The sequence below is a fragment of the Lycium barbarum genome, chromosome 8, assembly GCF_019175385.1.
Source record: "Lycium barbarum isolate Lr01 chromosome 8, ASM1917538v2, whole genome shotgun sequence".
NCBI classification, from domain to species: Eukaryota; Viridiplantae; Streptophyta; class Magnoliopsida; order Solanales; family Solanaceae; genus Lycium; species Lycium barbarum.
In genome coordinates, this window is record NC_083344.1 from 118972272 (window position 1) to 118984660 (window position 12389).

General features: G+C 37.2%; 2 protein-coding genes across 6 annotated transcripts; both read left to right on the forward strand.

The window, feature by feature from the left end:
- The first annotated feature begins 536 nt into the window (after positions 1-536).
- On the forward strand, positions 537-6254 carry LOC132606903 (interactor of constitutive active ROPs 2, chloroplastic-like). Of its 5 annotated transcripts, none has more exons than XM_060320577.1 (5): positions 537-773; positions 2125-2166; positions 3041-3197; positions 4038-4651; positions 5084-6254. In XM_060320577.1, the coding sequence occupies exons 2-5, from the start codon at positions 2147-2149 to the stop codon at positions 6003-6005; spliced, it is 1713 nt and encodes a 570-aa protein (XP_060176560.1). In that variant the 5' UTR covers positions 537-773; positions 2125-2146; the 3' UTR covers positions 6006-6254. The 5 variants fall into 5 exon arrangements, with proteins under 5 accessions (XP_060176560.1, XP_060176564.1, XP_060176561.1 ...); XM_060320581.1 differs by lacking the exon at positions 537-773 and adding an exon at positions 838-907; XM_060320578.1 differs by lacking the exon at positions 537-773 and adding an exon at positions 1263-1969.
- Positions 6255-8378: 2124 nt separating this feature from the next.
- LOC132606905 (small ribosomal subunit protein uS12) lies at positions 8379-11570 on the forward strand. The gene is made up of 4 exons (XM_060320582.1): positions 8379-8535; positions 10820-10975; positions 11080-11206; positions 11292-11570. Exons 1-4 carry the CDS (start codon positions 8531-8533, stop codon positions 11430-11432), a joined length of 429 nt encoding a protein of 142 aa, XP_060176565.1. The 5' UTR covers positions 8379-8530; the 3' UTR covers positions 11433-11570.
- The last annotated feature ends 819 nt before the right edge of the window (positions 11571-12389 follow it).

The window sequence follows — 12389 nt, forward strand, 5'->3', positions numbered from 1 at the left end:
CACTTGAGAGGTATCATTCACTAACCTTGGGCCCCACCAACGAATGGAGCGACAAGTATTTCTGCATTTTTAACTAGAAGTTTCGGATTCGAGTCCCCCTGAGTAAGAAGTCACTTTTATTAAGGAGTGTTTTATCCCTCAATGTGAGATTTTCGAGCACGAATCAGCATTTAATCGGCCAACACTGGGTGAGAAACCAAAAAAAAAAAAAAACTTATTGGTCCTACAAGGGTTGTGGCGAAGGAGTGACAAGTATTCCTTTGTCTTTAAACAGAGGTCTCCGGTTCGAGTCTCCCTAAGCCGAACTATCTTTGTTAGAGAGTGTTTTGTCTCCTAATGTGAGATTTTTCCGATACGAATTCGAATTTAATCGAACCCCAATGAGGTATCGGACAACGAGTGGAAAAAAAAAACACTTAATTCCCGCAACATCCAATAGAACGTGGTCAAGCTCGTGTGGGCATTAATTAATTTATCCATATCTGTACTTTCCTTTTCAATCTTTTTCCTATTACTCCAATCTTTTCACTTTCTATATTCACTGACAAAAAACAGAACGTACATAGAAGTTTAGTGAAAAAACAGAAAAGATAGTGATTGGGAAACTGCAAAATCAGCTAACTCTATATATTAGTAGTTCTTTTCTATTCTTCTTCATTTTCTTGGAGTTGGTTCTTATTCTTTTTTTTTTTTTTTTTGAGAATAATAGAGGCTGCTGATTATTTTTTTTCCACTAGGAAACTTGATTTTCAGTACTGGACGGGATATTTCTGGTCAGTTAAAAACTGTTCATTTATTGTCTTTAGAGATATGTTGGTTCTGCTCATTTATAATGGTTATGTTTTTCCATCTGAATTCATGTATTTGGTGTACTAGTTGTTGCTCAGAGCATTCATTTCTCATATAGGTTGGTGTCTTTTTTTTTTTTTTTTTTTTGAATGTGAGTTGGTTTCTTTAGAATAAAGCTTCAATCTTTGAGGATATTTTTAGTTGGTTTAACATGTAGGTTTCTTCTTGTTTTTTTTTTTTTTTTTTTGTTCCCCGCTCTGTGTCTAGTACCCGTATTGGGCTCAATTAATTCAGATTCGAGTCGCGTAAGATCCATCTAAGTTGGAAGTGCTCCCTAACAAGATTTTTTTCCATACTCAAATCTGGACACGAGACCTCTGGTTAAGAATGAAAATGAACTTGTGAATTTTTTTTCCGTTTAATACTTCCTTTTTTCCGTTTATTTGTTAATGCTTTTGGGTTTGTTTCTAAATACTATACAGAGGATACATAACATTATTCTATTGGTTGCAGGACATGTTTTTCTTTTAAGATCAACTCCCTTGTAGTGGGGTTCGTTTTATCAGATCTGTTTATGGATTAGAAACTGGAAAAAAAAAACTCAAAGAAGATTCTCCAGTTGTGTATCATTTTATGTGTTTGTGTCCCATAAAGTCATTAGTGATTACTATGTTAATTAGGCACTTTTCAAAGTTTTTAAATGGTTTCTAATGTCTTAGATGAGTTTAAATGAGCGACATGGACAGTGAGGATTCATATAGCCAAACCCAACTTGCTTGTAATTGAGACACACTTGTATTTGTTGTTACGATGATGGTTCCTAATGTCATTTTCTATGTGTATTTTAGTGTCATTTTCGTAGGGATGATGTTGTCCCAAAGTGTTCTTGTTATATAGTATAAGCAGAAGAGTAGAAATGAAGTAAAGGAAAAAGAATGGGATAGATATAGCTACATAATGACCATTATTTTTAAAACTTTCTTTGCATTTTTCTCTCTTTTTCTGTTTTGGCTTCTTTCTCTTGTATTTTAAGTTTGGTTGGTGGTAGTGGAGGTTGTTTAATTTCTATATGGAGTTCCTTTGAAGGGATGGTGTGTCTTACTTAGTTTGGTTCTAATTTGGATGTGGTTGTTTAATTTCTATATGGAGTTCATTTGAAGGGATGGTGTGTTTAGGGATGGTGTGTTTTACTTAGTTTGGTTTCTAATTTGGATGTAGATTGCAATTTGCAAATCTCATCATGTACCATTATTTTTTCTGTAGTTTTGTACTTTTGTATATGCACATTTTAATCAAATTTCTTTCTAAACCAAAGAATCTTCTGAACTATTTCAGGTGTTTCTGAGAGGAGATTAATATGCAGACACCAAAATCCAGGTACTTCTAATTTAATCAGATCTTTTCAGTATTCTTTGAGCATCCTACTCTGCATTTATTAATCTTCTTTTTACATGTAATTCAAAAGCCATCCAATGTTTTTTACCTTCTCCACCTTCTTCCATGTGATTTGAATCCATTGGGTTGTTCCTATTTAACATATGAATATCAATTTATCAATTGAAGAGTGAAAAAGATAAATATTTATCAACTATGCACTCTTAGTTTCACTTCTCCCTTATCTGTTCATTCTTTCCTACCTTTAGCTTCTAAAATTGTTGCGATGCTGTTTGTCGATGAGTCATACCTCATCCTTGAAATAATATAAAGTCGTGTAATTATTATCTATATCTGAAACAAAAATGGGAACCAAATGCCTCGAAGTAATGTAGAGACTAGAGTTATGACTTATGTACTAAGATTTATTTTCTCTCATACCTCAAGTCAAACGAGCCCTCAGAGCAATGTTTGTAACGGTAATATGCGCACCATTCATCTGCTATTGAGTATTTGAAAAATTTGCAGCTCAGCTTATGCTATCTCAGAAAAGAATTACTATTGAGACTGACACTGAAAGGAGGAACAGATTAGAACAAAAGAGTTTGATACTTATCACAAATATTGAGTTGCAAAAACTTCTGGATCGGCATCCTACATCTGAACTGATATCTTTCTAGTTAAAGAATCTCTTTCTAGTTGTTGTGGAACAATTAGGAGATTCTCTAGAAGAAGAGGAGAAAGTAGAAAAGAGTTTGATTCAGTCTCTCTCGTATTGCTCGTTATTTATTATTTTTGACAATTTAACATGTAAACTTCTGTAACATATTAGTTGTTTGACTATCTCATTGACCTTCGTACGTGTTTTTGGCTGAAGGAATGTTACGGTGGAGGTGCCACAAAGGACGTCTCCTACAGCTCCAAAGACAGCCCGAAAGCTCAAAACTCCAGGGTCAGATGCTCCTACCAGGACACCAAAAGAAAGGAGTCCCAAAGTTGTTGTTCGTCGTTCTCCACGAAGTCCAGCATTAGAGGTATTGAAGAAACTTAAATACTTAGGTTTACAAAAATTTCTGCAACTAGGACAAGTCTATCAACTATGTGTCAATTAAGTTAAAACTTTCGTCCTATTAATCTTGCATTGTCTCATCTATAAATTGGCAGTTAACATGTTCATCTATGCTTTAACTCATTTGTCTCGAAATGACCTTTTAGTGCAGCTATCTTCTCCTTGCAAACGTAAAAAACCTTCACTTTTGATGTCTTCATGTCTTTCTAGCACTCCTGAATGGAAGGTCTCAGTACTGAAACTGTTTAGTTGTCTTTCTTTCTCTCTTGTTTGTGGAAGATTTATGGTAGTGTCACTAATAATCTGTTTGCTAAGCTGGGAAGTTAAAAGTGCTTATTTATTTTTTTGAAAAAATGTTTATTTAGTGCTTTTGAGTGGTAGAAGAATTAGTTTTCAGAAGTTGAAAAAGTAACTTTTTCCTCGAAGCACTGTTGGAACAGTTGCCAACACAAAATTGTTACTTTATTGTTACTTGCATAAATGTTTTCAAATTGATTAGTCAAACACAAACTATTACTCTGCAAAAGTACTTTTTCACGAAGCATTTCTGACAAAAAACACTTTCCAAAATAAGTAGATTCCGGAAGCTTGGCCGAACAGGCTATAAATCAATTGTTCTTTCTATTACTTCGTGTTTTTTTTTTCTGTCTCGTGTCTGACTAGCTGTTTCAAGGAACTTGTATGATCAAACTTATTCCATTTATAGAACTTAAAATTCCAAAATCTACAGAATTATCTTTCTATTCTTATTATAGGCTATAAACAAATGTTATTACTGTGCTCATTGCTCATGTTTGTAAAACAGAAGAAGAATCCAACCAGAGATTCTGACTTGGAAACTCAGTTTGCTCAACTTCAAGAAGAGCTGAAGAAGGTAAAGGATCAGCTCAATTCATCCGAATCATTAAAGAGACGGGCTCAACTAGAGGCTGAGGAAGCTAAGAAGCAGCTAAAAGCCATGTCAGATCAGCTTGAGGAGTCCGAGAAACAACTACTCGAACTCTCAGATTCTGAAGAAGCTCGGATCCTGGAGCTACGCAAGCTCTCACAGGATCGAGATCGAGCATGGGAATCCGAACTTGAGGCTGTCCAAAAGCAGAATGAATTCAACTCTGCTGCCTTGGCTTCTGCAATGAATGAAATCCAGAAGCTTAAAATTCAGCTGGATAGAGTGGCTGATTCTGAAGCCAAACAAGCTCGCCATGCTGAATCAGCTAATGCGGAGATTCAAAGCCTAAGGGGAGAACTAATGGAAACGCTTACTTTGGTCGAACAAATGAAAAACCAGCTAAACGATAGCAAAGAATCCGAGGCTTGCGCACTTGAAGAAGTGAGTAAAGCACAGATGCAGCTGGAAGCGGCGAAGATGACCGAGGATACTCTACGTTCTGAAGGTCTGAAAGCAATGGAGGCTTGCAGGTAAGGGTGTCAAATGGGTGGGTCAAAATAGGCTGAGTTAATAAATAGGCGGGTTAATGACCCATCCAAAAGTTAGCTGGGTTCAAATGAGTTGTGCTAAAATGGGCTAAAAAGCAAGTCATAATCCAACCTGTCCAATTCTTACTAAGTTTTAATTTCTTTCTTTGCTCTTCTGTAATTTTATAAGTACCTAGTATTTTTTTCTCTTTATTATGTCTATAAATAATATATCAAATAATATACGATTAGAACTTATCCGCATCGGATGGTTACATCAAGTTTCGAATAGATTTCGACAAGGTTTCTATGGCTCAATTTGGGCTACATATCAGCTCAATTTTTTATTGAAATGGGCTCGGCTGAGAAAACCAAACTTGAACGGGTTGGACGGGTCATGTTTTCATGGGCTAATTTTGTCACCCCTCCTTGCAGGTCCTTGTCGTTGGAGCTAGAACAATCTATCAATCGAGTAGCTACATTGGAGGAACTTGTCAGCGAACTCCAAAGCGCTCATCAAGGTATTGAAAACACGAAAGAAAATGGAGCTAATTTGGAAGCCGAGGAACTCAAAACTGAGCTTAGTAATCTACAAGTTGAGGTAAGTCAACTAAGAGCTGCATTGGAGGTTTCAGAGACAAGATATCAGGAAGAATATATCCAGAGCACTTTGCAGATTAGAAGTGCTTATGAGCTAGTTGAACAATCAAAATCTGAATCAATTCGAAAAGAGGCTGAATGGAAGGCAAAGTTAGACGCTGCAAAAGTCGATCTGGAAGAGTTAAAGGAGAAATTAATGAGCAAAGAAGCTACGCTACGGAACATTTCAGACGAAAATAAGGATGCTATAGTTGTAGTGAGGGAATCAGAGTCAACTTTGGCAGATATGAGGGCGCGTTTATTCGACAAAGAGATGGAGCTGCAGAATATTAAGGAGGAAAACGAGACGCTGAAGTCAGAAATGAAGATGAGGGAAACCGAGGGTTGCAAAGTGAACGATGAAACTCTTGCCTTGGCAGAGGCCGCAAGAATTGCAGAAAAAGAGGCCTTGATGAAGTTAGGTCATTTGACTGAGGAAGCGGATAATAGTATCAGAAAGGCAGCACGTGTCACTGAGCAATTGGATGCAGCACAGAATGCCAACTCGGAGATGGAAGCGGAATTGAGGAGGTTAAAAGTGCAATCGGATCAATGGAGGAAAGCTGCTGAGGCAGCTGCAGCTATACTTTCATCAGGAAACAACGGGAAATATGTGGATTCTCCATTATCTGAAGATACAGATGATGACTCGCCCAAGAAGAAGAATGGCAACATGTTGAAAAAGATTGGTGTTTTATTGAAAAAAGGCCAGAAGTAGAAGCATATCTTTGCAGGTTGCTTTTGAATAATCACTGTTTGATTTGTCTGATAATAATAGTCTAGTTTACATTTCCAGTTTTTTGTTAATAAATTTTACTACACACCTTATGAATCTTGTAGAAGATTTTTGTATAGCTATTTGAAATTAAGAACACTGTATGATCTCAATCGCCAATACTCGTTGGTTCCGTGAGGAGATATTAAGTGTTGTAATTTCTTTTGGTTACAATTTTCAGTTTTTATGGTAGCTGGTCTACTCTGGTATTTTGGACAAATTCTGCAAATATAATGAAGCAAAGAAACATGAGTAAAGGTAGAAATGGATCTATCTTCGCACAATGAACTCGTCCAGTGTTGTTGTGTGTATATGTTTTTAACCTTCAACAGACAACAGTAACAAGAAATAATTATGGCAATATATTGATTTTCATGTTGATAATTAAGTGTTTGAGCTGTGAATTATGATAAATTGTTGGACGCAAGTTAAAAACTCAAAAGAACTAATACAACAACTCCAAACCTAGTGTAATCCCATAAGTGGATCTGGGGAGGTAGATCGCACGCAAATCTTACCCCTACCTTGACATGTAAGGAGGTTGTTTCCGATAAACCCTCGGCTCAATTAGAAATCTATCAACATTTCATGTAAATATCAACAATATTTCATCTAAAACATCACATTACATGCACAATATGCTAGCTTATAAATTACTATAACTTTAGGAGGAGAATCGAATGAACTTATGGAAGTAGAAAAGAGGAATCATTCGACAGAGTTTCCATTCCAATGTCAACCGCTCTCTGTGTTTTTGATATTATATAGTCTTTATTTAAACAACAGGAATGGACAAATTAAATATGACTAGGGCAAAAGGTGAAAATATAACCATCAACTTTGCGATTTAGACCAGATATACCCCTCGTTACAAAAGTGGTGTATATATACCCTCACCGTTACAAATTAGTGCAAATATACACCTCAACTTTGTAATTTAAAGCAGATATACCCTTCGTTACAAAAGTGGTATATATATACCCCTGTTATTACAAAATGGTGCAAATATGCCCCTGCCGTTACAAAATGGTGTAAATATACCCTTTTCGCTGACGAGAGTTTTTTTTTAAAATTATTTAGGTTATTTTTTAATTAAAAAAATGCCACGTGACTTTTAAAAAAGTCTACCTATTTTGTTTTGAGTAGACATATTTTTCTAAAGCCATGGTAATTTTTTTTCTGGTGTGTCGAGTATGGTTCATTTAAAAAAATTATCTCCGTGACTTTAAAAAAAATAAGTCTACCCATTTTTTAAAAGAACCAGACCCGACCCATCAGAAAAAATTACTATGTGGCTTTAGAAAAGTATTCTACTAAAAAAAATGGATAGATATTTTTTTTAAAGTCACGTGGCATTTTTTAATTAAAAAATGACCTAAATGATTTTTTTTAAAAAAAAAAACCCTGCAAGCGAAAAGGGTATATTTGCACCATTTTGTAACGGCAGGAGTATATATACACCACTTTTGTAACGAGGGGTATATCTGCTCCAAATCGCAAAGTTGAGGGGTATATTTGCACCTTTGTGCACATGAGGAGTTTGGGCCGTGTCTCAGTCCCAGTGTGGCTGATCATCCTCTCGGACTAGCTACTGATCATCGCCTTGGTAAACTATTGCCTCACCACCTAGCTAATCAGAAGCGAGCCACTCCTCGGGCGGATTCCTCCTTTTGCTCCTCAGCCTACGGGGTATTAGTAGTCGTTTCTAGCTGTTGTTCCCTTCCCAAGGGCAGGTTCTTACGCGTTATTCACCCGTACGCCACTAGAAACATCGTGACTACCATAATTTTTTTTTTTATAGCTGTGGTGTCCGGATCAGCTTGCGCACACCTCGACTAACTCCGTGAAGTACCTGCTACCTCCCATAAAGATTAATAATTTATTGTCTCATAGATAGTAAATCAATCGTCATTGTGTCACAATTCAAAATGTAGTATCACTTGGTTCGCGGGCTATTACACAGGAGTGGATTTTACCTTGTGCGGACCCAATGATAGCAGTTGCGGGTTCCCTTGTCATAAAAAAAAATGTAGTATCACTAGTTTGATATTAAAATTAGATTATTGCTCTTTCACTATATAACTTAATTTTAGGACTATCATAAACCCTCGTTTTATTTCTCCTGCAATTTGTGGACCTTTTAGATCACAGTTTATAAATCCCTCTTGAGCAAAGGAAAAACCTTATGAGAAAACGTTTAACCATGGTCGAATTAGACGGTAATCTAATGCTTTATCAGTTCTGAGGGCAATATTTGCATAAATCAGCCGATTATAGAAACCAGATATTCTGGGCCTAAGCATACGGCCCAATACATTCTTAGAGCCCAACTTCCATCTGAAGCAGCCCAAACCCACAACTCTTTTATACATGGTTTAGGGTTTAATTACACTGCTGTTGCCTCTTCTCATCACCAAAACATTTCAAAACAACACCCTGAAGTTGGAGTCCTCTGTCACTCAGCAAACATGGGGTATGTGTTTTTCCATTTTGATTTATGTTCGAGCCGTGTAAATAGCCTCTTGCAGAAATGCAAGGTAAGGTTGGACCCTTGTGATCCGGCCTTTTCCCGGACCCCGCGCATAGCGGGAGCTTAGTTGCACCGGGCTGCTCTTTTTATTGTAATTTGTAGTTGTAGTTATGGAGAGTGTTTAAGTACTATAGATCTGTGCAGGGACTAAAACTTGGCAGATTAAATTGCTTTTTTCCTATGTGGCTTAATGCATTTTTATGTGGAAAAAGGATGGCATGAAATGTTTAGAGTGAGCTAGGAGTCAATATGGATTTCACATCCATCGCGATGATTTTTGATACAGAAAGGAATAAAGAAAACTGGGTTCAAATAAAATCTCACTGGAGAAATCTGAATACAAAATATATAAAAAAATGTAGAGATTGACAAAACCCTGCGGAGACAGAAACACTAGGTGACTTTCTCCCGTCTGTCCTATCCTAGCCTTGGCAGAGTTGGCACGTAACCCTTAAAATTAGTCGAGGTGCACGCAAGCTTGCCCAGACACCACGGTTAGAGATTGTTGGTAGATGTTCTCATTCATTGGGTATGTTGTTGTTGTTGTTGTATAGCCCGATTAAGAGCGAATTGAGAGTTGGCAGAGAACTGAAAAAATGGCTACTGCTTCTCAATGCAGTAGCTGATGGAGGAAGACAAAAATCAAGGGCAAATTGTTGCCCAAGATACTACGTGCCAAAATAAAAAAAAATGAATTGCAAGTTGTTGGCTGCAACACGACTTGTAATTTAGTTTAAAAGAATTCTAATTAGTTGGCTGTGACTTGCAATTAGTTTTTTTGGGGAAAACTACTAAATGGCCATAAAAGGCAAAGTATTTACCTGAGCTTGCCCATTTTAGTTGATGCGCACCCAAAGTAATTACCCGCGCTAACTTCAAGCCTTCAGTCTTTTTTCATCTTATTCAAAAAAGCTGACATCAGCATTGACTGAAGCTGATGTCCGGCCTAAAAAGGGAGGAATGGACACTTCGTGTAATTATTTTGGGTGGCAGCAAAGTAGATGGGCATGTTCGGGTAAATACTTTGCCTTTAATGGACAATTATGTAGTTTTCCCCTTCTTTTTTTTTAAATGATGGGGCTGACAGACCAAACGTCCGTTTGGAGTGGGATGGCTGTAAGTCGTTCGCCAATTTGAGACAAGCCCAGTTTGGTTTGTCTCAATTTAACAATCCTTTTTGGTTGATTTGCTTGAAAAAATTACTAAAATTGGTATTAATAATTACCAAATAATCAATAAAAAAAGCCTTTTTTAGGCTCTGGCCTCCTTTATATGATTCATAATATAAATTTACATTATCTATTAAATTGTCTAGTAAGCCTTGTGACTTTTGGGATCAATTTTGCACCCTACAAAGCATTCTTAGCTCTATGATATATACAACTTGAGTGAGATTAACTAATAATAATTTCTACATGCTTCTCTCTATTCCTATTTTACTTTATCTTACATGTTTTCTGTTAGATACTTATCAAATGATAATGTACACGAGATAGTGGCCCTATATGAAATTTGTTAATAAAAATCCCTCATTAATTATCATGCCTCAACCCAAATGGTCCTAAAACTCTTGGCAGAATATATTGGGACCACCTCTGAACTTGAACCATTCTATTTGGTGCATGCCTGAACGTTATGTTGGCCTAATTGCAAACCACCACCACCCACCCACCACCCCCCCCCCCCCCCCCAAAAAAAACCCCCAATTTGGAATTTCAATAATTTGAACCCGTTAACAGCCACCTGGCATAAAAAGTAGATTCAAACTATGTGTGGACGCGTGAGAGAGTAAATATATCACATCATATAAATTTAACAATAAAAAAAAGGGTAAAATCAACCATTTCCCTTCATTTTTTCTCCATCTCAACATTTGTCTCTTTTTTTTTTTTTTTTCACTGAATAAAACGGATCAAGTCTAGGAGGGTCCAATGTATTCTGCCAAAATTCTTTTGATAAGCTGTGAAGAATGAGCTCTAAGATACTAAGTAAAGCTCTAAGATACTAAGTAACAGATTTTGTGGTTGAGGGGGAAGATCATAGCCCATTAAGATTATATTTGTGTTGCATTGTATGATTAGTTCATTTTAGAATCCTGTGATTCGTTATGGTATAGCATCAAGTAATATTTGCAGTGCTCTGTATACTTTAGAATGTGCTATTTGAAGGGGGGAATGTGTAGCCATGCTTGTGTAAGCTATATATTTATGGGTTAAACATTTTGCAGGAAGACACGTGGTATGGGAGCTGGACGCAAGCTGAAGTCCCACCGCAGAAGGCAAAGGTGGGCTGACAAGTCCTACAAGAAGTCCCATCTTGGGAATGAATGGAAGAAGCCATTTGCTGGGTCATCCCATGCCAAAGGCATTGTGCTTGAGAAGATGTAGGTTCGCTTTACTCTGTTTATTCTTACATTGTACCCTAAGCCATGCAGATTTATAGCACTTGTGGCTCTAACGTACAAACTTGCTGGAACGTTTTGTGCAGAGGTATTGAAGCTAAGCAGCCGAATTCTGCTATTCGTAAATGTGCTAGGGTTCAACTCATCAAAAATGGGAAGAAGATTGCTGCCTTTGTTCCCAATGATGGTTGTTTGAACTACATTGAAGAAAATGTATACCCTTTGCTTTCTTATCTCTTTTTTTCACATATGCCCGAATTTCGTCAGTTTTCTTGTTGCTGACCTTGACACATTGCAGGATGAGGTGTTGATCGCTGGATTTGGTCGTAAGGGACACGCCGTGGGAGATATTCCTGGTGTCAGGTTCAAGGTTGTGAAGGTTTCTGGTGTCTCTCTCCTTGCTCTCTTCAAGGAGAAGAAAGAGAAACCAAGATCTTAAGTTGCCCTCTTTTTGCCAAAATATTTTCAAGCATGTAACAGCCTATTAGCTATCTTGAGTTTGTGAACAACAGTTTTTGATCTAGGTATTGTACTGGAACTTTTGTTCATCTGTGAAATTCATATTTGTTACCTTGAAGTATGTTGGAATTAAGACCCCACCCCCTACATGAAAAAAAAAAAAAAAACTGAAAACAAGCTTTGCTCTTTAGATGCTCTCAGTGTGAGCACAATCCAGGCTGTCGTTTCGATTTGAATGGAAGAATCTAATCTATGACTGTCTTCTTAACTTATGAGGGAAAGAGTATTGGTAGCCGGTACAATGGGGTTAACCAATAGATGGTGGTGTGCCTGCATTTGAAAACTAGTTCAAAAATGAGAAAATGTGCCAATCTGATCTGGAATGTTATGCATTGTAACAATGAAACAAATCGTAACGCGAATGAGGCTCCCAAGCAACGAAAATCATGAGCAAAAAGCACAGGAAAAGTAAATTTGCAAATGGCGATTAATTGCTAAGAATTCTTTTCTGGAGGGATCGGAGGTTTGATATTTGTTATGTGGACTCTGTTCAGTTTTGTTATTGTTTTAAGGGAAAAGGGTCAAAAATACCCCTCAACTATTCGAAATAGGTCACTTTTATCCTCCGTTAATTTTTTGGGTCAAAAATACCTTCGCCGTTACCGGACGAGGCCACAAATACCCCTCTGGTTAATGGCCTTCCACTTAATCCGATGTGGCAGTGCCACGTGGAAAAACTTATGGCCTTCCACTGAATTCAATGTGGCAATGCCACGTGGAAAAAATAATCCACGTGGACGGCCACATCATCCTTTCGAATAGTTCAGGAGTATTTTTAAACCCCATTCCACAAACCCCCCCCCCCCCCCAAAAAAAAAGAAATTAAAATTTTTGATTTTTTTTTGTTTTTACACCAATCCCCCCTCATCCTCCCACC

What these genes read in the sequence shown, in the direction of transcription:
- LOC132606903 (XM_060320577.1), top strand. Translation starts at nt 2,147, where the DNA reads ATGCAGACACCAAAATCCAG. An exon ending in ATGCAGACACCAAAATCCAG is followed by an intron (nt 2,167 to 3,040) that starts GTACTTCTAATT and finishes TTTTGGCTGAAG; the next exon opens with GAATGTTACGGTGGAGGTGC. An exon ending in CACGAAGTCCAGCATTAGAG is followed by an intron (nt 3,198 to 4,037) that starts GTATTGAAGAAA and finishes TTTGTAAAACAG; the next exon opens with AAGAAGAATCCAACCAGAGA.
- LOC132606905 (XM_060320582.1), top strand. An exon ending in GGCATTGTGCTTGAGAAGAT is followed by an intron (nt 10,976 to 11,079) that starts GTAGGTTCGCTT and finishes CGTTTTGTGCAG; the next exon opens with AGGTATTGAAGCTAAGCAGC. An exon ending in TGAACTACATTGAAGAAAAT is followed by an intron (nt 11,207 to 11,291) that starts GTATACCCTTTG and finishes GACACATTGCAG; the next exon opens with GATGAGGTGTTGATCGCTGG.